Source organism: Acanthopagrus latus, chromosome 18, assembly GCF_904848185.1.
Source record: "Acanthopagrus latus isolate v.2019 chromosome 18, fAcaLat1.1, whole genome shotgun sequence".
In the NCBI taxonomy this organism is placed as follows: domain Eukaryota; kingdom Metazoa; phylum Chordata; class Actinopteri; order Spariformes; family Sparidae; genus Acanthopagrus; species Acanthopagrus latus.
Window position 1 is genome coordinate 13710274 of NC_051056.1, and position 27144 is coordinate 13737417.

The window sequence follows — 27144 nt, forward strand, 5'->3', positions numbered from 1 at the left end:
TGTGCTTAAAACACGACACACCGCGCACACACACACACACACACACACATTCACAGCGCGCCAACAGCTTAGCTAACACCGGCCCTCTCTAACCCTTTCAGCTGTGTGTCTCTCATGGTGGTGACTCATATCTATTCAGTGGCACATGAAGTATACTATCCTTCACTAACAAGCATACGGTAACCTTAATGACCTGCTCGTTTGCGCTCTCATTCTCTCTGTAGGGTTCTTTTCAGTTTACACCGACATTATAGCAAGAAATTATTATATGCACTCACTGAAGGAGTCATTTGTTCGGCCAGCAGACATGCACACATTCTCTAAGGGGGGTGAACAATCAGTCAAGATCGAAATTGCAATATGGCGAACATTTTTTTTTTTTGACAAGGGTAAACAATATTTTGTTATAAGTGAAGAATCGTGGTGCTACAGAGCAACGTAACGAAAGATTCTTGTTTGGTCCAGACCCCAGCAAAAAAGTCATCTACTTTAGTTGCATCAGGTTAATGGGCCTAATATATATATATATATATATATATATATATATATATATATATATATATATATATATATATATATATATATATATATATATATATATATATATATATATACATCGATCCTTATCTAATATCAAACTCGTAGTTTCACTCTAACAAAAATGTAAATAAAAACAGCCCTCTTTCATGAAGTTAGAAAAAGTGCCAGGAGCTGTCCATTTATCCAGACCTGCACCAAAAGGTAATTGGCTCTATTCTGGGCCTGGAGCCATCCTCCATCCAAATTTCATGGAAATCTGTTCAGCAGATTTTGTCTAATCCTGCTGACAAACCAACAAACATAACAACATAAACTCCTCGTGGAGAAGTATGCAACAGTCCTTTTAAGTCAAAACCATCAAAGCCAAAAATACATATCCAGCTAGTACCACACTGCCAACTAGCCCATCAGTTGTCAAGGCTAGCATTATTATAATATTATGTTTTCACCTGTATCTGTTTGCTGGTTGGTTGGTTTGTGAGCAGGATTACTCAAAAAACTAATTTCTACCAAACTTGGATAGAGGATGGGTCTCTTGACATTTGTGTTAATAATGCATGGATCTTGATGAAAAACTAATCTGGTGTATTTAGGTGGCTGGTATACATTTATGCATACCCTAATAAAAATCCAGATTCAGCAGCTTTAAATATGTTTTCATAGTCTTTTTTCAGCTGTTATATGGCAACTAATTGTAGCTAGGATTAGGCTTATTCAAATTAAAGGGGACTGTTTGGCCTTGGCAGAGTTGATATTCATTATATTAGTGGTGGTAATAGTAATTCAGATTCTTATTGTGTGGCAGCAGATTATTAAGTCATTACCCCTCATGTAAAATTGTTTTGACTTTTTCGCCCAGTCCACTTTATACCATCTATTACTGTAAAGAGGGTAATCTTTCCTCACTGGCCCGACTATTACATGAGTGTTTCAAATTGCAAAAGTATGTAGTATTCTAGTGTTGTAGTGCTTTGAATGAAGTATGGATTATAAAGAATGCCCAACTGGTATGAAGTGCATATCAACTGTCTAGGCTGTTAGACTGTATTGATTCACATATACTCTACACAGTGCGGACAAAAGCCACAGAACATGAAATGCTAATTACAAACCAAGGTGTGCAGAAGAAGTGTGTGTACGGTATGGGACTGCAGCCATGTCAGTATGGTGAAGTCTTTATTAATGGAGTCTTTTCTTCCTCTGTGTCTCAGCGAGGTGCGGACACGCTGCGAGCGGACACAACAGACAGGTGAGTTTCTGTTTGTTTGTGGTTTGACCACATGGATGAAAGGAGTTGTATGTGGTCGTTTGTGGTTACAATCAATCTTGTGTGTCCTCCCGCAGATACTCCGGCTCAGGAAGCTCAGGAGCGGCCTCCATGAGGAAGGTAGGACAGCAGACGATGCTGCGGGGGCTGTCTGTGTGTTTGGTTATTTTATAAACCTATTAGTGTCTGCGTTTTAAATCAGTGCTTTCCTTCCGGTACATTTCTGACCTTATTTAAATGAGGCGACAGAGGCTTCAGTTACATGAACAATCTCTTACCAGCCACACGCACTGTTACAGGAAGATCTATTGTGTCCAAATCACATACAGCCAGGAGAGATACCTGAGATTAAATCCATTCAGGACTGTAATAATTAAATAAAAGATAACAGTCAGATGAGGTAAATTGCTTTCCATATTTAGGTTAATGTGACACAGGAAGCTGTCTTAGTCATTAGCCCCAGCCTCTCCTCCACAGCACTATGAGTTGTAGCATACAGTGAGTCAGATCAGTGGAGTATAAACAGATATTTATTCACCTTTGTTACCCAGACAAATAGCCTGCGGTTGCATGAGGCTATGTTATTGCTTGTATCTATATCCTTCTTCAGTTTGCCCCTGTGAGCTGCATAGCGTCCTGCTGACATAATCCAAAACACAAAATCAGATTTTAACGTAACTTAGTAACTTTGAAAGAAGAAACAAAACACTCCTCATTTGGCAGATCAAACATTAAACCTATAAGCTCTCAGGAGTTTTCCTTCTAAATGTACTTAAAGTATCAAATGTAAACAAACAAACAAAACTAAAAAAAACTCATCTGCAAAATGGCTGCTTTCAGAGTGTTACTTTATAGTAGAATATTAAGTTATGGCCTTTTTATCACTATCTAACTTGTAAGAGCATTTTAAAGTTTAAGATGCTATAAATTCTACTGGGCAGTTTGTAAAAAAAGGTGAAGATTTTGTGTTGAAATATTAAGTAAAAATCTTAAAGGTCCTGATATTATTTGTATCCAAGTACAGTACTTACGCATAAATTAAAATTGTACCTATATTTTCATGTATGTGTTGTATATACGGTTTCAGACAATTTATTTAATTTTTATTTGTATTATTATTAAGCATTCTTCTTTTAAAATCCTATGGCTGAAAAAAAATATTAATTTTAAAATGTCTTACTGTGGATTTGTAGTTCCTGGTAATTAGACAGTAAGGTCATTAAATAAATCACTAATAAATGTTGTGGAGTGAAAATAAAATATGTAGGAGAGGAAGTATGAAGTAGCAGAAAATGTAAATAGTCAAGTGAAGTACAAGTACCTCAAAATTAGACTTATTTCAAGTAATTGAGCAAATTAAGTTAGTTACGGCCCATCAGTGCTACTGAGTCGTATTAGCAATATAGCACTGTATCACATAATATAACATGTATGTTTTTAATATGAAAAGTAGCTGCAGTGAAGTAAATTCAATGGGCCAATATTCACCTTTTATCTGAAATGTAGTGGAGAGGACGTATGAAGTGGCAAGAAATGTAAACACTCCATACTTGAGTGAACTGACTTCAAGTTCCAGCATCATTAATTTAATCGTCAATGCCTTTTAATACAAATATAAGTTACTGGACAAAGTCTTAAAAATCTACAACCTCTTTGACGCATTTCAGTGGTTTTTAAATAACTGAGAGCGTCAGCTAAGGTGACGCAGCTCTCCACATCCTGATCCTCGCTGTGGTCTCAGTCTCTGTGGCAGGCAGCTTTCAGCTCTCCATCACAGGTTGTAGGTCACCTCCTAGCTGCCGCAGTTTTAGGATTGTGATCCCTCTGTGCCTGTAATCCTCTCTGCTGTGTGCCTGATAAAATAAAAAATAAGCTAAACATGGAGAGTGAACTGCCCGCAGCCTCCCTATGCGCATCAACGGCAACAGCGCCGAAAGTTTCTTTTTGCTGCTAACGTGTTTTTTTCTCTCTTTCTCTCTTCTAGTCCTTCCATTACACCTCTCTAAGAACGAAAACCAAAAAGCGAAGTAAAGGTAGACGTTTTCTCTGCATATCTTCTTACGCACAGCTTGAAAATGTCGAGAGTTGAGACGGGCTCGATGATATAATACAGTGAATATGTATGTGAGAAGTCGGAATGCACAGTACCTGATGAAAACAAAGGTGTAATCGCAACTGCACTTGGGAAATAAAACATTTACATTCACAGTTGTCAGCACCTGCCACACCTGATTGATTGTTCACCCCTTTTTTTGGATGCTCCTAATTTATCACTGTCACAAGTGTATTACTCAGAATATTCTTTAGTTTGAAGAGATTAAATAGTTCATATTGCTTACTGCAGACTCAAAAAGGGTCCAGACATGTAGATTCAACCTTTTTCTTAATTTCGTATGAACACTGTTCTTTACCCTCTGCAGGTTCCCTCACCAGTGCCAGTCGAAGGAGAATTTCCTGTAAGGACCTGGGCCACGGTGACTGCGAGGGCTGGCTGTGGAAGAAGAAGGATGCCAAAGGCTACTTCACCCAGAAATGGAGGAAATACTGGTTCATCCTCAAAGAGTCCTGCCTCTACTGGTACACCAACCAGAATGTAAGGAATCACACTCAGCGATAATTATGTCCTGAAATCCTTTGGCAAACTCTTCTAGTGTTCATCGGGCGACGCGTTCTAACGATATCTTCATTCAGTTCACAGAACTAATTTACAATCAAATGTCACAGCTAGGGGCAATTAAAGGAGCAGGCAAAGAATCATCATCTCTTACATAAAATCACCCAGAATCTGTTTTTGTGTGTGATTATCATATTATACATTTAGCTCTCACACTAGGGCTGCAACAAACAATTGTTTTGATCGTTGACTGCTCATCAGTCATTTTTTTTATTGACTGGTCAATTAATTATGCCATCTTTAAGAGCAAACGGTAAAAAAGAAATGGCCATTACAATTTTCCAAAGCTCAAGTTGACGTCATCAAACCCATTATTGTGAGACAAACGATCCAAAAGCTAAAGGTATCGTATTTACTATAATGGCAGACAGGGATAGAAGCTAATTCTCACATTTGTGAAGCTGGAACCATCAAATGTTTGACATTTTTGGTTGAATGTTGACTTAAAATGTTGATTCAATTATCTAATAGATGCAGACTAATTTTACGTCAGTCAACAAATTGAGTAATTGATCAATCAACTGACTTTTGACCTCATATAAACACACGACTCCCTTTAAATTTGGATCAATGGATTATTTGAATATCTGCAACATAATAAAAAGACAGAGAACTTCCCCAGACCCGACAATTAACTGTAAATGTGATGATCTGTTTTCATAACGCAGTGTTCCAGCCAAAGATAATCATATCTCGTCCATCTTTTTCTTGTCAAGCAGTGAAAGGAGTGTATCCCGGCAAACGTAAACAGCATATGTTGTTTTCATACGCTTGACTACAAGCACTACTCCCAAATAAAAATTGGCATATCAGTATGTACGACATTTAGTTCTGTGTGTTGATGATGTACCACCACCCTCCATCTGTCTGTGCCTGCAGGATGAGAAGGCTGAGGGCTTCATCAGCCTCCCAGAGTTCAGAATAGACCGAGCCATAGAGTGCAGACGGAAATTGTAAGTGTCCCTCACGTGTCACTGAAATTACTAATCAAGCACATTTGCTATCACCCACACAACATGAAGCACAAAAACACTAATCAGTCTGCTTCTCCCCGACTGACTGCAGTGCCTTCAAAGCCTGTCATCCAAAAATCAAGAGCTTCTTCTTCGCCACAGACTGTCTTGAGGAAATGAACAGGTGAGCGAGTGGGCGTCTCTCGGAGCGCGTTTGTGGACAATAGTCAGATGCTGGGGACGTCACGTGTCCCCTCATGAATATTTTAACTGAGTAAACCAGGTTTACACAAGGCAACGGCCCACACAACACCATGCATGAATAAGGCATGAACCCGGCCCTCTGTTGTTAAACGTGGAACTGTGTGTGTAAATGTGTGTGTGTCACGTGTAGCGATATTTGCAGGAGTGCTATCTGATGAGCTCTAATTATCCACACCTCTCCTCAATAACGTGGAGAGATAATTGGGTGGAGCGTAATTAACCAGCTATATTTGACTTCCATACTGCGTCTGTAGGTTCATGTGTGAAAGTGCCGCTGCTCGCGTTTTCATGTGTGTTTTGTACATGTGTGCCATAAATACGTCTCCTTCCCGCACTCACATCTGGATTGTCCTAGTTTCCGAAGGCAGTCACTAATACGGTGCGTGCATTTGTGACCATGCTTGACCAATCAGTTGCATTCAGACCTGCAAGACTCACACCTCCTGGGCTGTTGGTTTTTCGGGAATAAAACAGCCTAAGATCTAAAAAGACGCTGGTTCCTAATATATTAAGAAGACACTGGATACAGCTTTGGAGACGGGGCCCAACAGAATCCCCTGGATATTCCATGTCTCCACATTGTGGGGCCCATACAGCATTTGAACCACAGACTTCTTCCAGATGAGCAGGCTAACTTCCTGCTTTAGCCCTCTGCCATCTTGAATGGGGATAACATGATCAAATCTTGCGCCCCTTCCGGACTTCCCAAAGTCTTTCTGTAGGGGTCGTGATGCTCCCCAAAAATGTACCAGCCACATTTGTCCACAATGTAAGCTTATGAGAGACACACACTTCCAGGGGGTTTAGATGAAATGCACTTCCCTGAAAACACTTCCTGTTGCTCTAGAAAAGGTTCTTGCATGTTCTTTATGGTGACAATCTCAGTCCGGGATAATCGTGAGTATCCTCACATCAGTGACCTGAAAAATCTGTGTAATTCTAAACTCTTGCATTGATTTCCTGATTTATTTTGACTAGCCACAAGAGGAACCCGTATCTTTCTGGTCATCCCAAACCCTAAACCTGTCATCATGACAGAAGGTGGATTACTCATTGTGTAACCACCCCAAAAATGCTATGGATTGTGTGGAAATGCTATGGATTCAAACTAAAGAAGGACATGGAGATGAGATGCCCACCAACCATTTATCCACTACTTATCCAGGGGGACCAGAGGATTTACTTCCACTAAATGGAAAATAGTGCATTTGCTGGGGACTATTTTAAGACACAGATTCAAACACATTTGGCATTCCTAGTGAGTGTCTCACTCTCACTTCTGGCAGCCAAACTGTGTATGTGGGATCGACTCAAAATAAACAACAGTGCATAAGTTCAGCTTCACGAGGGAACATGTCAGCCGGTTCAACAGTGAGGCTACGTCAGCCTTCGTCTGTACAGAAAAGACAAGTCAGGGGGTCAATCCATCTTCAGTTTTGGTGGTTGGAAGTCCTGTGGCGTTCCACGCCCTTCGATGACGGACCTCTATTCTTAGTAGCGACCTTATTATCAGGTATCTGCAGAGAGTCACAGAACAGGCCGGGATCTGCGGCGGAGACAGACAGAGGGATGGGGTGAGGACAGGAATTGGCGTGCAGAGGGAGAACGCCATCTGAGACTCGCTGAGAGGGAATGGGAGGAAGGATTGTCACTTCTCTCTTTCTTCATCCATCTCTCTAATTATCTCAGCGCTGCTCTCTCCTCGTCAGGGGGACGTAGTCAGTTAGACACATATCAGCTGTTAAGAGACGCCATTTAAATTATTTAAAGCCAAAGTTTTTTTATTCATCACCTAGCATTTACCCAGTATAACCTATCCTTTTCCTCTCCATCCTTTTCTTATCTTCTCTTCTTTCTCTTTCCTCTCCTCCTTTAATCGCCTCTCATTGTTCACCTTCCTCCCTGTAGGTGGATGAACCGGCTGGGGCTCGCTGCTATTGGCTACACACCAGACGACAAGGTGCCACGCCCCGATGAAGGTGAGGCAGGTTCGCTTGGCCAGAAACGACCGTCTTCGCCCTTTTCGTCCGTGAATTGCAAACATTGTTTTTATCTCATTATCAGACTACTGGAGTGAGAGTGATCAGGATGAGGTCGACGGCTCAATGACGCTCAAACAAGAGGGACCCTCATCCCTCTGTGATACCTATCACCGCACACCATCAGTGAGTACACACACACACACGCGCGCGCTCGACATTTTCTTCGCAGTGTTTCATTCTGATGGAATATTTTATTCCTAAAAGCCCCACAGTTTTCAGGGCTGCATAGACCCGAGCTCTCAGCATTAATAAAACATCAGAGTGTGAGAGTATCTGGTTCGGTACGCAGCCAAGAAGACCACAGCTTCTCTGTGTTCCGCTGCCAGGACTTGTTTACAGGCCGACCTCTTGGTGGCGACAGTTGCCGCTGCTCGTAACATCTCCGAAAGATAATCTAACACTGACGTTCAACACATTGAGGAGCAGTGGCGTCGCTACCACCTTAGCCCATTTCTGCCATTTCATTGCTTTTTCGCTCTCATCTTTTGGTCTTTTTTTTTTCTGCCCTCTACTCTTTCCTGTCCTTCTTTCTTCTCCTCTTGTCTCTCCGTCCTCACTCGCCTCCTCTGTCTCCTTGTTTTTTGCGGGTCGCATCTTCCTTGTACCTGTGCCCAAATCCCCTCTCCTCTGCATATTCACTGACTCCCGTCCACCTCACAAACACCTTCAGGTCAACCTCCTTCACAGTTACGACCAGTTGCCCCGCTCGGTCAGCTCCATGAGCCTCATGCGCTCCACTCCGTCCCCACTCCCCCCGATGAGTGCCTCCACCTCCCCCATCCCTCCACAGATGGTCTCTTCCTCCTCCCCTCTCCCTCTCCAGGTCAACTCCTCCAGCCCCTTCCCGGAGCCCAAGCACGGGCGACATTTCTCCAGCGAGTCCACGCACTCCCACTCCTCGGCCGAGGACCAGCGTGGAGATGGCATGGGCATGGGCACAGGCACAGGCAGCACCAGTACCCACTCATCAGGCTGCCGCTCAACCCACCGTGAGCGACGTTCCTGGCAGGACCTCATCGAGACCCCTCTGACCAGCGCAGGGCTGCACTTCCTGCAGACAGCACCGGGGGAGAGCGATTACGGAGGCCTAATGGGGAGCATGGCAGGAGAGATGGGGCTCTACGGAGGGCTGGGCAGGCAGGGCATGTCCCCGGAGAGACGCAGGCAGGCCACGCTCCCCGTACGGAGACACCACGCCGCAGAGAGGGACAGGGAGCGGGACGGGCCCTTCCCTCTGGAGCGAGGTCCACACTCACACAGCCACACACACCGGCGCTCGCACAAGCAGCGCAGCCAGAGTCTGCCCAGGAACAGGGACCCGATGCCGGGGAAGCTGATACACACCTCAGCTCACATGGAGGAGAGGAGCGAGGACGAGGAGGCAGAAGGGCAGGCTGCAGATATGCTCCAGGGTGAGGACGGTAAGGAAATCACACACAATGTTTGTTTGTTTGTTTTTTTTTACACAAGGAGAGAAGCATCAGTATGCATCAACACTTTCAGAGACATGGGTGAAAAAACGTCTCTCTGGTCCTCAGAATAGACTTTTGAGGCACAAATGAGTCAAACATCACGACTTACCAATTAAACTCTCTCATTTACAATCCTTTATTGTAACCTTATATCCAAAAAGTCATAGTTAAAGTGGGTATCAGGGTGGAAAGTTGACCTGGGACAGACAGCATCGATTTGTCCTATATATATATATATATATATATATATATATATATATATATATATATATATATATATATATATATATATATATATACATATATGTTTCACTTAAAATATCCTGTAGATCCTGTACTTCAGTAAAAGTAAAAATGATCTATTACAAGTAAAAGGCCTGCATAGAAAAGGTTACTCAAGCAAGAGTATTTCAGTATTCAAAAACTATGATAGTATTACACATTATATCACTCGATTATTATTACAGATGCATTCATGTGTAAGTAGCATTATAATGTTGTACGGAGCCAAAGATCAACTTTTAAGAATAAAAAAAACAGTAGTTCTTTAATTCATAACATTGGATCATATTTTATAGGCCTGTCATGTTGATTTGTGGGAAAAATCTAAAAACCTCCAAAATACACTACACAAACATGGTTTTATGATGATCACATTCAGATCACATCACCTTATGATTATTAAGAGTTCTGCTATTTGGAGTCTTGTGTGAGTGACTTTTTAGTTAAGTCTATATATAACATGTTACTACTTTGTAGTACTACACTGTAAAGGTGCACCTGGTAACTATACCTGTCAAAAGCACAAATAGTCAGAAGTCACAAATATGAATAGAACTCAGAAATTGAATGCTTCCCTCAACCTGTAGGACAATCATAAAGGGGCATAAAAAATAACCCCAAAATTATACCTTAAGAAAACATTCTAACTCAAAATAACAGGTTCAAATCCCTGTTGATGCTTCAGTGTCTTGTTACAGAGTGAATGGTGTCTTTGTCTCAGCCACTCCGCTCCTCTATCACTACGTAACCTCAGTGATAAGGAAGGATCACAACGTTGTGTCACTGTTGTGACGTCATGAGTTTTGTCTGTAGTGGTCACCTACATTACATCTGATAATTTGTTACAGACCTGGGATTTGTTGTCACCACAGTAGAATTGCTCTTCCCTGTTGCACTGTGGGGGGCATCAAATCGCACAAAATATCTAATGACCACATAACGCTGCTTTGAGTACAGTGCTTGAGTAAAGTTACATTTCACCACTCCATTTATTTTTAAGTGTTATGCAATCAATCAATCAATCGTCTGTGACCTCTTTAATAATTGCACATGTATTAATGGGGCGCAAACTAAAAAACTTTAGAAACCACTGATTGGGCGGAGATAGATACAGACAATAAACTAACATTTTTATGTTCCTATCGTAAACTCTTGTTATTGTTCTGTGTATGGATTGGCATCTGAAATGTCACATCAACAGGACAAACTGTTTTTTGTTGCTATTTTTCCTGCTCTGTCGATGTTAAAGTAGGGCAGCACCTAACGATTACTTTCATTATTGATTAATGTGTTGATTAGTTTTCTCGACTAATGACAGAAAATAGTGAGCCCAAACCCACGTTGACCACCAAATTCCCTAAATAGTCAGTTTGCAATCATTGAAACTCCGTAAAACAGCAAATATTCACATCTTGGAGGCTGTCAGATGGAAAAAAACAAAAAAAAATCAATTAGTTTTCTGTCAATCAACTAAATGATTAATTGCCATTTTTATTAGCTCTATATCAAGCACCCCACTATAGATACCACTGGGGATCATTGTGTAATTTCGCAGTTAATCTGACTTTTACTGGTCTCCTGGGTTTCTTAGACCTGAGGGAGTTGAGGGTGGAGAGCAGAGAGAGGAGGGTGTCGGAGGGAAGAGAACGGCGGGTGTCGGAGGGTCGCGAGCCGGAACCGCTGGACGGGCTGGAGCAGCTGTACCGGGCCCTGGAGCAGGCCAACGTGAATGCCCTCGGAGACCCGAGACCCTGTAGCAGGCAGGAGCTTCGACGCTGTTTCACCCAGAGAGCCAGGGACCCGCTGCTCAATGACAGGCTGCACCGAGTCCGAGCCCTCCGCAGCACCTTGAAGGTAGGGTGAACAGAGGATTTAAAGGGACGTCTGACTCCAAAATTAAAATTTCCCCCTTACCTGTAACGCTGCGTATACATCAACATTTTTTTGGTGTAACCCGCAATGCAAGTAGCCACTGAGTGACATCACTGGAGGCAATTTGTCGGATTTCATGCAGCATGCCTCAGAAGCCACAAAATGCTTTATTCTACTTTTTCACATATGTGCCACACAACCTGTAAACACACTTTAATGTGTAAAGTTGGTGGAGTAGCCCTTTAAAGAAGAATTAGATGTGTGAGCATTCGCTGTGGTAATCCCCTCTTTGCTCCCTCCAGGCCAAAGAGTCGGAGCTGGCGGTAATCTGCGCCCTCCTGGAGGACCCTGGCCTGTGCTCCCAGACCTTCAGAGAGTGGAAGCAGTGGCACAGCGAGCTCTACTCGGACATCTGCCAGCTCAGCCCGGGCACCAACGGCCAGGACGACCTCTCCCCGCTGGCCGCACCTCTCATGACCCACACACACTCCTTCATCGAGACACATGTGTGAGAAAGAGAAGAGAAACAAAGACTGAACTGACACACACACACACACACTTAGTTCCACAAACACACACACGCACACACACATCTAAAACACACACACACACACAGACAGAAACACACAGAGCTTTACATTAGCTGAATTCTGATCACGACCCTGAGCACGCATTCACACAAAAACACACACAGATACACACACACACACACACACACACACACACACAGGAACACACATTGTAAGATGTGTAAATATCATAGAGAGAACAGTCTGAGACCTGCGTGTATGAACTTTTGATAATCCTGAGGACCCCACAGGGTGCCTATTGCATGCCTGAACAGAAAGCATTAATCTTCCTTTGTCTATGGAACTGAAGCATAAACTCCACACGCTTGTCGAGCAAAATGGGAAAAAAGGAGACTTTTTAACACGTTGGTTCCTTTGTATTCTCTCAGTTTTGCTATATATATTTTTTTTTGTTTTTCCTCTTAATTTCAAGGGGGCAGGGGGAGCTATGTAGCAGCAATACAGAGGAGAATCCTTTTCACCACAGCACTGTACTAATTTTGTACTGATGAACTTTGCACCCAGAGCCACCAGTTCTCCCCCTTTCTCTCTCTATCGTTTCTTTTTCTTTTTTTCTTTTGTCTTTCATTCTCTCACTGCATAGCTCGTTGATTTACAGGGACCTCACTTGTTATTCCAGGCTGATCTGACTGACTGACTGACGGGACAGTGGTGGAAATGTGACTTTAAGCGTTTAAGACTGTGAAAGGTAGCCGTCAATGCTGGTTTATCTCGCTTTAGATGAAAACGAGCGTCGCCAGCGTTGAAGGAACCATTGTGCCGGCTAGATGCACACTATTTCAAACTGTGAACTGTTAAAAAAAAATTTAAAAAAACCACACACACACACACAATTTTATCCGCAGAAGGAGGCTCCTCTGGTAGTGTGCACTTCTACGATCCATCCTCTCCCTCTCTTTTCTTTCTCTTCATCTCTCTCTGTGTTTCTGTCCGTCTCCTCCTTCTCTTTTTTCTTAATTGTTCCTTCGTTTCCTCTCTCTCTCTTTCTCTCTGTCTCTCTCTCTCTCCTTCTCTCTCTTTCTCTCTCTCTCTCTCTCTCTCTCTCTCTCTCTCTCCTTCTCTCTCTAGTCCTCAAAGACTTGTGTATATGTGTATACTGCTGTGTATACTGATGTAAATGTTTGCGTTCCACTACCACTGTGATATGCTTCTAGAGGTAGCGGAGGGAAGACAGAGAGTATGTATTTGCGTGGGTGCAAAACAGATTTTTTTTTTTAATTTTCTCTTTTTTGTCTTTTTATTTAAGTTTTTTTTTAAACAGCGAATGCAAGAGCTAGAGAGTTCTTTTCAAACGGAGTCACTCACTACAAAGAATGCACTTTCTATATCTCTATATCTCATTGGCTGCATCACAGGGTCTATGTCTCATTGGCCTCTTTACCATTGCTGTTCAAAATATCAGGTAAAAGCATTTGCCGTCTCATTTTCTAAAGATTTGTGTACAGTCTACAAATATATTTAAACATAGAAGAATATATAAAAATCTATTTACGTTTTGTGTCATAGATATAATGTAAAGTATGATGTATTCTATGCCAAGGTTTTGCAGTGTCCCCCTCTTCACTCTGTAGACGCAGGGTGTTTTTCAGTTGAATAACTAGGAGGCAGACGACGACAGGTTGACAGATGGTTTTTACTGGTTTACATCACGGCTGACCCTTCTCCTGGTGATGTGTTGCATGAGAAAAGGCCTGGGACTGATTTGATTGGACGGGGTAAAATATTGTGGATCATTTGTGTTCTTCTTTTTTTTCCTCCTGCTCTTTTTTTTTATTAATTTACTTCCTCTCACGATTGCAAGACAAATTAGACTTGTAGCGCATGATACATGCAAAAGTACTGTTGAAGAATGACTTTTTATTTATATGTTCATAGATTTGATGTTCTTTTTTGTCATTAGATAGTGTTTGAAGACACACACTGTACAATGACTGAGGGAGGCATTTTTTTCCCCTGCTCAGTTGTCTCATGCAGATCCTCCTTTAGCATGCTACCAGGAGGTTTCAATTTGATGTTTTTTGTTGTTTTTTTTGGTTTATATAGAAAGCCTTTGACGCGTGTCCAAAGGCTTCAGGAATCTTACCTGACAGACAACAGTACAGTCTAACTTCTAAAAACGAAAGGTATTTCGACATTCCCTCCTAGCATATGGTTGATACTGGGCAGTCAAAGACCTGTACACTGAATGGTCTGCAATGTCTGTGAAACTCGGATGAATCATTTCATCTGCAATATCAGGCCAAGGACTCAACGGTGCCCCCCAGTGTCGAGGACTCTGAGAGACATGCGTAGCACCTGCTGCAACCAGCACTATCTGTACTTATTCTTCATACTTAACTGTAATCCTTTGAGTGTAGGTTCAGGTTTTCTCATCATGTCACACTGTCGTGAAAAATATCAAGGACACACCCCCAGAGATATAGCTCATGTTTTTTGAACAGTTAATTTGAGAGTACCACAAAGAAACTAAATGATGCAAGCACTTTCCCTGTGCCTCCCAAACCCTCTCTTTTGGCAACGACGGACTGACCATACCGGCGATCCTACACACACACACGCACACACACACACACACACACACACACACAGCTGTAGAAGAGTTACGATACAGTTTTAGTCTGCAGACCTCTCTCTGCGTTTCTCATCCGTACTGTTGGTCTTCTTTTTTCCAACCGCTGCTCCGCTGAGCAGGCGACATACTGTAGAATAAGGAGTGCGCGTTAGGATTTGTAGGCACAGACTGTGTTAATCCCTCCCAGATCTTTGTGTGTGTAGACCTGCAGAAACAGGCCGAAAAGGGAGATTCCACTGTGTGTTCTTTCAGGGGTGTACACCTCATGGTACATTGCACAGGTGTGTAAGATGTAAGTTGCACTGCGACATTAAAAAAGGAACATATTGCTCTTTTTCAAGGATAATATTAGCTTACTGTTATTCTGTACATTAAACTGACTAAAGATGAAATGAAAAAAGAAAGAAAATGACATTTATTCTTCCTAAAGTAGCCTTTTTTGGTTTCATATATATGAATATATATTACAAAAAATACAGATTGTAAACTTAAGTTGTTAAACTTTGACTTCAATAAACTGAATCCTCTGCACTATATGCTATGTTTTGTATATGTGTACCCTTTTCCTGGATTGTTCTATGCTTATGCTGACAGGATGAAGATGGCTAGAGTTCAGATTTTCAGATTGGCAGGGGTCATCCTAAAAGGCCACAGGGATTTTTTTCTATTTCTAAGTTAATGTGAACAGTAGCATCAAAAAGTCTCAGACCATTAGTCAAAATTCTACTGTTCTGAATTTGTATTGAATGTCATTCTAATTTTCTTCAATAATAAGCGATAATGTCAGCCTTATAATTTAAGTGAAGTTAATGGCAGCATGCACTCCAGCTGGCATGGACTCAACAAGTTTATTCAAAACGTGACGAGTCGTTATCCGTGCATAATTTGAGGGTATTTGTCTAAGTTTCTTGTCGTGTCTCATGGAGTCCTTCTGCAGCAGGATAATGACCCCAAACACACCTCAAAGCTTTGCAAGAACTACTGGAAAAAACAACAAAAAACAAAAAGAGTCCTGACTGTCATGGACATTATGTTGGCACTTGATGACTGAAAAAAATCAACATTATGTGAGACAATCAGATGTTTTGTGGAGCACTTACACATCATGCTGGTATAAGATGAGTCAGTGGGTTTTACAAGACCTTCAGCTGCTATGTATGCCAACTGGAGTGCATGCTGTCATTAGACATTTTAATCAGAGGAGAAAAATCTTCATTGACTGATTTTATTTGTTTACCTAAACAAACTAAATAAACTCTATCTTTGTTTTCGTGACTTAAACTGAGTGAACAAACGAACTCGAAAAGACAACAAAATTTCAAATGGTTTTACTTTGTTTATATGTGGCGGACCCTGCCACCTTTTCAGCTTCTAAGAGTGTTCTGTGGATCTTATTTTCATCTGAGAACAGCTTGTTTGTTCTGTTTTTGGAAAAGATTAATATTTGTATCATTGCCTCATTAATCTTGTAAGTTTGATTTCATCTCCAAACCTCCAAAGTGCCCCTTAAAGTATCATTCCAACATAGCAGATTACCCTTTCCAATGGACTTTTCAGGAACTTGGAGGTGATAGGGTAGCACAAAGGGCAGTATGTTGTGCAATTTTAATCATAATAATAAATGATGATTTTATTTTGAAATTATAAGGAGTATAGTGTAAATGCAATTACGTTGAATTGGGTAATATCATCCCATTCCTACATGAATGTTCGGTGAAGTGAAAAGTCTAAATTGCAAACATTCACGAGTGTGAATGCTTCTATGTGTCAGCCCTCTGATAGGCCGGTGACCACATCTAAACAAAGTAAAACCGTAAGAAACTGTGTTGTCCTTTAAGGTCATTTTGTTTATTCAGTTCATTCAGATACGAAAACAAAGAGGGTCTGTTGAGGCATAAAAAAATCCCTGTGGAAAGCTGAGTATGTCAAATGTAGGAACATGCAACGTGAGCACAACAGAAGTCAGAATGATAAAACTCTTAAAATTAGATTTTAGTTAGAGTTTTAATTAGATTAGAGTTCCTCTACAAGACCAGCCCACAACATTATAGGCAGTCATACCAGAGTAAGCACTGTTCATATTGTATTTCAACTGTGCAAGTTCTTGATTAGATTTGCAAATAATTTAAAATTACCAGTGACATCAGACTTGCATTGAACCATAAGCTTCAGTGGAGCCTTGTGGTCTGGCGGTCTGCTGCTCACCTTGCCTTGCTCCCAATAAATCACTGCAGTGAACAGTTGCTTTAACATTGGACCACAGTTGAATCATTTTTGACATGACTTGAAATATCAAATCAAACGAAATGTTATGTTTAATATTGCAAAAAAAAAAAAAAAAAAAAATCAATTGTGGCCACAACATAGCTGTAATGTGCGCACGGAATTCTAATTTATGATATTAATATAATTCCTGGACAGCTGGGTAAGCAAATCGAGCTCGCCTTCACTAGAAACTACAATATCCTACGTGATGTCATTAAGGTGAGTGTCTTTTCTTATTCTGTAATAAACTCATAAACTCATTTGTGTGTGCGGGAGCTGCCACCCAGCTGTCCGGGAATTATATTAATATTATCAGTTTATCAATCAAGTATTTCGTGCGCACATTACACCTACTTCGTGGCCACAAAATAGTATTTTATGGCCACTAATTAATATTTTGTTAGTATTTCGTGCGCATGTCATGTCTGGGGCTCCGTAGTGCACATTTATACGAGCTCCCTTCAACACCTGGCGGCTGCAGGTGCCTCGTCTGACCGTTAGGTGGCAGTAGCTGACCGCGGTTTGGAGCGCGCGGAGCCGCGGCTGAGAGCCCACAGAAGAAGAAGGAGGAGCGCTGTCATGGCGGCCAAGGTGAATGCTTGACATTTCCTCTTCGGCAAAGTTTTGTTGACTTTTATGTGTGTAATGTCAATGGATGCGCTGGTGTGCTGTTGACGTCCAGCGTCCCCGAGCTGTTAGCGCAGACCTGACGCTGCTGTCACTTCGCAGACGTTTAGCCCTACGCTGCATGAGAAGAGCTGTGCTAACCACGTCTGCTGTGTTAGCCTCACTGAATGAGTCGATGCTAAAGTACACAGTGTTTTGCTATGTTAGCTGACAGCAGTTTGAGCAGAAACGTTACTCTCACAATGTTTTGTCTGCTAAGCATGTGTAATATAGCCGATACGATATAGTTATGTGTCAAGTGTGGCTCACCGAGACTGTTTTAATACATTTGCAACCATGTGAACACAGTTGGAGACACCACAGTTAACGGTAGTTAGCTTAGTTTGAGCTGGTTGTGACATGGTTGTGAAATTTAGCTATAACCTAAAAATTAAAAACTGTAAGTTATAGATACGGTGGCTGTTATGCTACTGTTTACGTTATATTTAATTAATGACAAGCTACTGTAACTTTCACTGAATGTTATACATACCAAACATACAATAAACATATAAAGTACCAAGCAGTATACAAAGCCACTAATTTGAGCTCCAGCTGAGCCCCTTTCGTCGTTCAAATTCAGCTTAGGTGTTAATGTTTCAATAATTATACTTAATATGTGATAAAGCTGGTGTACATTGTGATTATATATTGGCATATAGCTACCATATATACAGTTCTATCGCACAAAGAATTCAATATTGTCACACTTTTACTTAAGTGAAGTTATGACTGTACGCTTTTCAGTATTAGTCTGGGTTTTGTTTTGTTTTTTTGTTTTTTACATTTACACATGTAAAGCATCTCCTTCTTTCACCACAGTTGTCATCTGTCCAAAGTTTGCATTGTACTTCTGCCCTGTATTCTAGGTGGCGATAGTGGCCGTCCCGACGGTGCTGAGCATAGCCTCCATCCGAGTGTATACTGTGAGGGAGGTGCCCACTGATGGGCTGGTTCCTCGAGGAGAGGTATGACTGTTGCAAAACGTCAGCAGAGCTGGTATGAGAGAACTTATTTCCATTAACTGAACAGTTTCACGTCATAATTATAATCTGCCTCTGCCCCCAGCTGAACATCTACACCCCAGTGCCATCGTCTGCCCAGGCTCAGTTTGTTCCAGAGAGTCCGGGGCTTCTTCAGAGTGGGATAACCACAACGAGAGAGAGCATACTACCATTTTTCCAGGCTGTTAAGGTATTTAGTTTTGCTGTGTGTTTCTACAGCGGCACATCAGCATAGTTTAAAGTTCAGAGACACCATCTGCCGCAGAGTGAGCTCACACTCTCACATCCTCTTTCACACTTAAAACCCCCAAAGTATCAACAACCCTCTGACAGGTGTAGTGACATAAGTGTGACATGAATGGAACATGACTTAAAACACAGTCTAGATGTCTTATCTTGCACCTGCAGGGTTAGTTTTCCAAGCCTGATTTTTGCAAATGCTCTCCGCAGGTACAATTTTGCAAACAGCAGTGTTCAGGAGTCAGACAGGAAGCAGTGTTCACACAGTTAACATCGCCCACAACAGTATGGCTTGCTGCAAGGAGATTTGACAGCTTGATACTGTGGAAGATGGGGAAAACACACTTTACAGTGACTCACATGTATCTGTTTCAGTATTGTCTAGGTAGTTGTGTTCTTGCTGGCCTGCTGTAATGGTTGATTTCAGTTCTGTCCTTTGTTCCCGGCAGGGTGCCTGTCTCTCTGTGAAAAGGGGAAGTGTAAATCTCTACCATGCAGGGGAGGGTGAGTCAACAGTAGGGATCTTAAGCTGACATATATAACTAATATTCCTCCCTGAAACTCAAAAATTTAAGGATAAATTAACCCAAAAAAGAAAATTCAGTTTTTATCCACTCACCAGGTGAAGTTCCGTAGTCCACAGAACATTTCTGGAGCTTTAAACAAAATCAGCATTGCAGCATTCTGCAGCTTATGTAGCTTGGGATTGTTTGAAACATTAAAAAACAAGGCAAAAACTGGTATAATCTATTCCTCCATAAGCTGCGAAATCCCAAATTGATATGAAAAGATGGTATTTACTCCCTTGACACTCAGTAGAGCCCACGCATCCACTCCTGATGGTTTGCTTTTAGCTTAATCAATTTGGTATCCCGAGGCGTCCAGAGATGTGGATTATGCTGCACCAACTGTATGGAAGTATTTCATTGTTTTGTTTTGTTTTGTTTTGTTTTGTTTTTTTACATTTCAAAACAAGCCCCTTTTTGTGGGGAAAAATACGCAAGATTGCGTTTTTTGCATTTTACTATTCAGAAGTTAGACCACTGTACATAACATTAAGGTTATTATTCCTGACGTTTATGTCACCATCCTCACTGCCACTGCTGTTAGCGTAATAAATAATGTCATAGTCTGAGCAGGTCAAACATCACCTCAGAATTGAGAACATTTAAAGTATTTGTCATCATGTTTCCTGTGTTTCTGTTTCCCAGATGTGTTCTATTACTTGAAAGACCCACCCCCAGAGTTTCTACCCAGATTTGGTACCATCACCATGGCTGGCCTGCTTGGCATGTTCTTGGCACGGAAAGGTAGCCTGCTCCACAGTCAATACATCACAAGCAATTTAGGCCTGCTGGGAACAGTTATCTTGTCATCTGTTAATGTATTTCAACAATGATTCCCAAAAAGATGGGGTGTTGTTTAAAACGTGAGAAAAAACAGATGGAATCATTTACAAACAAACTCTGTTTACTGACAGCAGGTTAGTGAAGTGTTTCTGAGCCCATGTAGTAATATACTTTTAATCAACCAAAGTGCTGAACCTCACCCAATTCTTGCTTCTGAACAGCTGAACATTATGCTGCTTTCTTACCCAATCATGATACTTTGACCTGTCACCAATGAACCTGTTTAATGTGGAATGTTCAGGCATTTTTAAGCATTCACAACTTTCCCAGTCTGTTGTTGCGCCTGTCCCAACTTGTTTGAAATGTGTTGCAGACATCAAATCCAGAATAGGTGTATACTGACAAAGATAAGGTTTTCATGAAGTTGTCAAAAGTGGTTTGCAAATTATCATGTTCTACTTCTACGTCCCAACTTTTTTTGGAATGGAGGTTGTATTATTATATAAATCAATATATAAAAATAAACCACAATTAAACAAACAACATTGCAGCAACCTGTGTACTTACGAGTTTTGTACAAAGCAAACGGCATAGGTGGGCTTACATTAAATGGGGGAAGCACACAATCAGCAGGAGGGATGTAAAACCAGACAGCAGATGGAAAAATGGGTCGCCAAATATACCTCCCCAAGTCATCCATATGTGTCGGAAACACTTTAGAGTTGTTCATGTTTTCATTTGAGAGAATTAAAACCAATTCATCAATTGCGTTAGTGTTCAGTGTCATAGTAACACAGTTAAAGCCGAAACAAAGTAAGTACTTAAATACTGTACTGCAAAATTGGGTTAACAGAGTATTGAGGTTTGACACCCTCACCCCCTGCACCCTGTATGTAGAACATTTGTAGTGTTCAAAGAAGTTTGTTTCCTTTCCTCTGAAAGCAACATATATTTACTTTTGCATCACTGGGAAATAAGTATTGTGAAGTGTGGATCACTTCACACTAGCTGTCTCGCAGGAGAGTAGCGCTGCTGTGCACAGGTTATCTTTGGATTGTAGGATATCACCTTTGATGCCCTTTTACTTAAAGCACATTTACCTGCATTTGACCCTGTCATAGGAGACACATGTCACAGATTATCAGCATTGGCAGACCACAGTTTGCCACTTGAACCACAAAGTTACTAAGAAAGTCCCAAAAAAAAAAGTGGAGTTCAGTTTCGGTTTTCTCAGCACTCTTACTTCTTGTCGCTTTCTCTCTCTGTGGTGGAGGAAGTTGAATAACATTTAAGCATCGATATAATAATGAAATGACAATGAAATCATACCTAATATATACATCTGTTTGCCATTCTTTATTGTAAACTTTATTTTAGGCTCTCGTTTCAAGAGGGTAGCAGTTCCAATAGGCCTGATGAGTGTAGGTACTTCAGTCTGCTACCCAGCCCAGGCAGTGGCCGTTGTAAAGGTAAAACTACTTTTTTATATTATATTATATTATAATTTTCAGAGTTTAACACAGTTGTTTACTTTTTTTTTCACAAGGTGACGGGTAAAAAGGTGTATGCGGCAGGAAAGTGGAGCAGTGCCACAGTGTCTTCACTGCTCACCCCAAAGCCCCAGGAGCCTGCCACAGAGACTGTTGCTTCAGAACCACAGGTTAACAGTCATTTTGAGTTACACAACAGATTTATTATGATCTTTTATAGGTGTGAAACCGGCACATATTAAACAGGAGGTGCTGTAAAGCTGTTTGTGACTAAAACCAAAACGCCCTTCCTACTGAATGATTTTCCCTCTTTACATTTGACTTGCTCAAAAAGTCCCTCCCATCTCTTTAATAATGACTGTGGTTGAACTGTAACTGTGCACTTGGAGTTGTCTGTGATTTAGAAATTAAAGCATATAACTCACTATTAGTCACCCCATAATGTCAGCTAAATGTCTAAAATGTTAAATGCTAATGTAAGCGATTGCATTTCTCCTTGAATGTCTCCTCACCTTCCCCCTCCAGTGGAATAAATCTGACCTATTAGAACTGAAACTTTCCAGATAATTGTAAAACTAGTGCTTTATTCTGTTTATAGATGAAAGGTGTTACTTCTGTACCTGGCACATACATTTTGAGTGTGATTAATCAAATGGTGAAATTCTTATTAATCACCATTTTGTGTAGACGAATGAGTGCAAGTCTCGGTTGAACAGATTAAAATCAGTGCTCTTTATCCACATGTTGTTATGTTGTTAGGCAGCTAAAGTGCCAAATCTAGAGTCTGCAGTAACCGAGGAAGCCTCAGCCCAGAGCTCTACAATCACAGAAACAGAGGTGGAATCAGCCGAGTCTGTTCATGTCTCTGATGAGCCCGTTGTCCCCAGCGTATCAGAGGAGGTTTCATCGTTAACACTCGCAGAGATATCTACCGACCAGACCTCTCCAGACACCAACACAGGTAGTAAAGATGTTGATCCGTCTGTTTCCTTCACTGTCTCAGTCTCTTTTTGTTTCAATCACACAAAGGCTTCTTCTGATGATTTTCTATGTTTCCTCTCCTGTCCAGATCCAGTGGCAGAGTCAGTGCCAGCAGAGACAAAGACCACCACAGCCTCAGAGGAAATACCTGCACCTGCTGAAAGTGAGGAGCCTTCAGACACAAAACAAGCAGCAGAGAATGGCTCTATTGATACCAGCCCAGCTGAGTCCACACCGAGCATAGAGCCAGTCGCTTCAGTGGAGGCTGCTACAGCTGAGTCTGCTCCTGTGGAAGCTGCACCAGTAGAGTCTACTCCAGTAGCACCTGCACCAGATGAGTCTGCTCCAGTAGCAGCAGTGGAGGCCGCAGCAGTGGAGGCCGCAGCAGTGGAGGCCGCAGCAGTGGAGGCCGCTCCAGTGGAGGCCGCTCCAGTGGAGGCCGCTCCAGTGGAGGCCGCTTCAGTGGAGGCCGCTCCAGTGGAGGCCGCTTCAGTGGAGGCCGCTCCAGTGGAGGCCGCTTCAGTGGAGGCCGCTTCAGTAGAGGCCGCTCCAGTGGAGGCCGCAGCAGTGGAGGCCGCTCCAGTGGAGGCCGCTCCAGTGGAGGCCGCTTCAGTGGAGGCCGCTTCAGTAGAGGCCGCTACAGTAGAGGCCGCTGCAGAGGCTGCTCCAATGGAAGCTGCTCCAGTGGAGGCTGCTTCTATAGAGGCTGCTGTAGTAGAGGTCGCTCCAGTTGAGGTCGCTCCAGTTGAGGTTGCTCCAGTGGAGGCCTCTCCAGAGGAGGAAGTCAAATCAGTTCCTTCATCTGAAGAACCAGGTACCAGAAATATTCTGCTGCACAATACAGATGAGCAGGAAGTGCATTTATTTATATTATGTCAATCCTGAAAGTGTACACAATTATGAAAATTAAAGACCGTAACCTTGAAAGCTCTTTAAAAATGACATTTAGACCCCAACACATTTTGATACCAAAACATCTGTGATAGCCCAATAACAGCCGACCAATATGTCTGTCGGGCTGTACTGAGATAATTGTTAGTTTTTTTTTAAGCTTTTGTATGTCTCTTCTTACTACTTATTAGAACTGTATCTGTACAGTACTCTTACTGATTTGTTTCACACTGACGAAGAAATACTTCCTGAATGTAATTAACATTCAAAATAATAGTTTGATGGTACTAAAGCTTTTTGTGCTTTGTGTTGCATTTTGACTTTTCTACAGTGCCCATTGTTGAATCAGCTGAACCTGCCCCTCAACCTGAGTCAGCTGACCCACCACAAGTTGCCGCTGTGGAGGAGTCACCAACACTCACACCACCACTTCCTCAGGAACCTGCTGCAGAAAACAGCAAAGGTAATTTGAACACCTGCTGCACTCACTCCACTACAGTACACATGCACAGACTGCATCTCATCTGCGAATTAGCTGAATTTCCAAGGCACCTAAAGGTGATGGGTCTTGTTCTTGTTGGTGTGTGCGTGTGGTGTGAAAACAATCAAGTAAAGCACAGCAATAAACAAACAGCTGCAGTGCATCCTTAATATCCAGTGTGACATGCATGATTTAATATTGCCAGTGTTACAACAGTGTAACATCTCATATTTCGCCAGGCACAAACAACCTTTGGCCTGTGGACCACCAATCTACATTGTATATCCAACAGTTTGACAGACTGAGAAGTAAATGAGATCTACAGACTTTCTCTTGTTAGATTCTTCTGTTAGATAGCAAAAATTAATATCCACCAAATAAAGTAGTGCTAGAGATAACATTTGGATTTGTGCAGTTTGAAAACTTTTAAGCCATGCACTGGACCCACAGTTTGGAAATTGTCTAGACAGCCTTGCTTTAACACAAATATAATGTTATAATGCAGTGATCGCATATTGCCTAACACCAATTTTACATTGGAAAAATAATAACACAATCTGCCTGTTGGCTACAAATAACCTCAATCTCCAAGGAGAATACATTTCCTGTTTCACCTTACTGCAGATGTCAGCTCTATGAGAACTCCCAAGACGAGGAAGCATCCAGATACATTTATAAATATTTATACAAAGTTTGATGTGTGGATAGTAAGTGGTGAATACTACCAACATTATTTTTTGACTTTACTGATTTTGATATGTTTTTCTTAATAACACTACTTGATCAGTTCTCCACTAGGGCATGAAATGAGACATTGGAGTTGAGCGTGTCCTAGACTGACGTGTATGAAGATAATAACCTCTACTTAATCTTCATATATAAAATATGCACAAACAATCACAATCACTTGTTTACACAAGGCTTTAGGGGAATGTTTATCACTCTATTGTGTGCAGCTTATGCAGCTCCATGTAACACGTGTTCTGAATTTCAAACACATTATCAATGTGTGCTTTTATTTAATGTTTTTGAAGGTCAGAGTTCCATATCTGTCCACTGTGTGCACAAAGTGGTAAAATGACAGAATATTTATTAATCAATTTGATTTATAAACTGGCTCATGCTCAGTTTAGCAGTCTACTCACATGGAATTCCATGTTTTCATTTTTGTACCATTTTTTTTTCTGTTGTACAAGATACATTTCATGCAAATTTGATGAATTGTGAAATAAATAAATCTTATCTGGATCGGGTAAACCACACACATGAGACCCAGCAACATTTAGCCTACATTATTTGGTATTCATGAATTCTAGGAAGAGATGTATTGTGTGTGTGTGTGTGTGTGTGTGTGTGTGTAGGTCTGTATGCTTGTAACAATCACCATCAATTCAACTAGTATTGAATGGTCACAGAACACAGTGGCTTTGACCATGACACTGTTTATTGTAGTTTGGTGCCAGTGGACATTATCTCATCTTTTAATTTATTCTAAACCAGCTTAATTCCCTTAAAGTGTAGCATTTAATGTTTTCTGTGCTTGTGTCTGAGATGTTGTTGCATTCCTCTTGTTGTCCTCCAGGTGGCTCTAGTTTCAAGCCAGACCCCACTCTAATGGACTTCGGGCAGTCCAACCCCGAGGATGAAGACCTGTACAGCACACGCAGCTGAGACATCACAGCCGGCTGCAGGAGAGAGCTCATTCCCACACTGCCATCGCACATCTCACTCAGATAACAAACACTACTTAGTGTCATTATGCAGTGTAAATAGGCCATTTTGCGAACATGCAGAGTCAGAAAAAGTCTTTAATCAACATTTCCATTCTCATTTTGTCAGCCCACACCATTAATATTTCCACGGAAAAAGGTCCAAGTATGTTTGCATTGATGCAGCAATGAGGCGACTTTGAGTTCACAGAACTGTCTGTTTGCGTAGCAGGAAGGAAACCTGGAAAAAAATACACCCACAACAGTGATTGTTAATTCACAGATGGCAGATTGTGAAATGTTCTCTGTGTGTGTGTGTCATTTGAAAATGACTGGCTTTTGTGCTTCAGCTTTCATCGTCATGACTACGCAGTGCTTTTTATTTATTGTAATTTAGCCCATTGCGTTGGGAGACTCAAAATACTGCACGTGCTGGTGATTATTATAAGATGGACTGGTACTGCTCCATTTTGTAACATCAAAAATTCAAAGTCTTTGGATGTTCAGAACCAAAAATAAATATATTTTTCACAATTTCATGTTGCGTCTATCAAACACTAAATGCTTACTTGACAATATTAGTTAGTTGTGTTATTCTGGATCATACACAAGTGCTTATAACGCATGAACTCGAGATAGTTAACGGGTGAAACATTTGTCACTTCTTACAGATAGCTTGACATTGTCTTCTCTGCCAAAGCTCTGCAAAACAAACCTGACACAAAAAAAGATTCTTTCAACAACGTTTTTAATAATCATCCAACCAAAAGAAAAGTCATTAGAGTGAAGGACATTTTACTGAAATGAAAGGTCTTCAGTCATCATATAATGAGCAGCTAATCTTGAGCTGGATTTAATCTTCCATCACACCAAAAGCAAATAAACAAACTCTTTTCTCCTCAGGGAAACTTTTCACCCCGCTTCTTTCCGTAGCTAATGGTAACCAGAACAAAACTGTGCACAAAAGAGTTGTCGCTGTCTTTTCCTTTCCATATAATGTTTTTAATTTAGGTTTGCACCAAACATCAGCAGACCGTCTTTCTTTCTACACAGTGTGTTCTCAGCATCATGAATATTACAGTATTACAGTACACTGCCTCTTCTGCAAATTCAAAAGTAAATGAATCATCCAAATGAAAAATTGCACTTCACAAATAGATGTCCTTCAAAATGTCCCAGTTAAAATGTCTGGTGAGCTGCTGTTCAGACATATTCACAAGGCTCTTTTTATCTCATATTTGGTGGTCTCTTTTCCAAAACTGGAGTAAACTAAAACACCCAGTACTGTTGTACTGTTGTACAATTGGAAGTACTGTATTATATGCAGTTGCTTAACATATTGTAGGGTTTACAAGTATATAATTGCACAAACCTAAAATAATTGTTGTGTATCAAAAAATAAATGTATATTATTGAAATTTGAAATTTTGTGTTCCCTGCAGGCGGCATTGCTCTAAATATGTTGGTTTGTCTGTCCTACTGACTTCCCTGACCTTTCCTCTAGTGCCTACATAAGGTTTATAGTTAAACACTCCTTTGA

The 27144-nt window shown here is 41.3% G+C and overlaps 2 protein-coding genes across 6 annotated transcripts in view; both read left to right on the forward strand.

Annotated features, from left to right (window-relative positions):
- Positions 1 to 15062, forward strand: part of si:ch211-26b3.4 (connector enhancer of kinase suppressor of ras 2) — an 82671-nt gene extending 67609 nt beyond the window's left edge. For 3 of the 5 annotated variants that reach the window (XM_037076314.1, XM_037076316.1, XM_037076315.1), the window contains 11 exons: positions 1752 to 1789; positions 1885 to 1927; positions 3792 to 3840; positions 4228 to 4400; positions 5361 to 5434; positions 5547 to 5618; positions 7607 to 7677; positions 7763 to 7863; positions 8564 to 9161; positions 11086 to 11348; positions 11669 to 11878. In XM_037076314.1, the coding sequence (XP_036932209.1) occupies positions 1752 to 1789; positions 1885 to 1927; positions 3792 to 3840; positions 4228 to 4400; positions 5361 to 5434; positions 5547 to 5618; positions 7607 to 7677; positions 7763 to 7863; positions 8564 to 9161; positions 11086 to 11348; positions 11669 to 11878 (1692 nt within the window). Of the gene's footprint in view, positions 1 to 1751; positions 1790 to 1884; positions 1928 to 3791; positions 3841 to 4227; positions 4401 to 5360; positions 5435 to 5546; positions 5619 to 7606; positions 7678 to 7762; positions 7864 to 8563; positions 9162 to 11085; positions 11349 to 11668 lie in introns of all 5 variants that reach the window. The other 2 variants (XM_037076313.1, XM_037076317.1) reach the window with 1 other exon arrangement.
- Positions 15063 to 17254: 2192 nt separating this feature from the next.
- apool (apolipoprotein O-like) lies at positions 17255 to 26143 on the forward strand. Its single transcript, XM_037076324.1, has 11 exons — positions 17255 to 17384; positions 18329 to 18427; positions 18528 to 18653; positions 19153 to 19207; positions 19915 to 20013; positions 21430 to 21521; positions 21599 to 21712; positions 22302 to 22503; positions 22612 to 23337; positions 23746 to 23877; positions 25478 to 26143. The coding sequence occupies exons 1-11, from the start codon at positions 17373 to 17375 to the stop codon at positions 25564 to 25566; spliced, it is 1746 nt and encodes a 581-aa protein (XP_036932219.1). The 5' UTR covers positions 17255 to 17372; the 3' UTR covers positions 25567 to 26143.
- The last annotated feature ends 1001 nt before the right edge of the window (positions 26144 to 27144 follow it).

Excerpts from the sequence above, each read along its gene's own strand:
- apool (XM_037076324.1), top strand. Across the intron at positions 18,428-18,527 it reads GGCTGGTTCCTCGAGGAGAG|CTGAACATCTACACCCCAGT; the intron begins GTATGACTGTTG and ends CTCTGCCCCCAG. Across the intron at positions 21,522-21,598 it reads AGGCAGTGGCCGTTGTAAAG|GTGACGGGTAAAAAGGTGTA; the intron begins GTAAAACTACTT and ends TTTTTTCACAAG.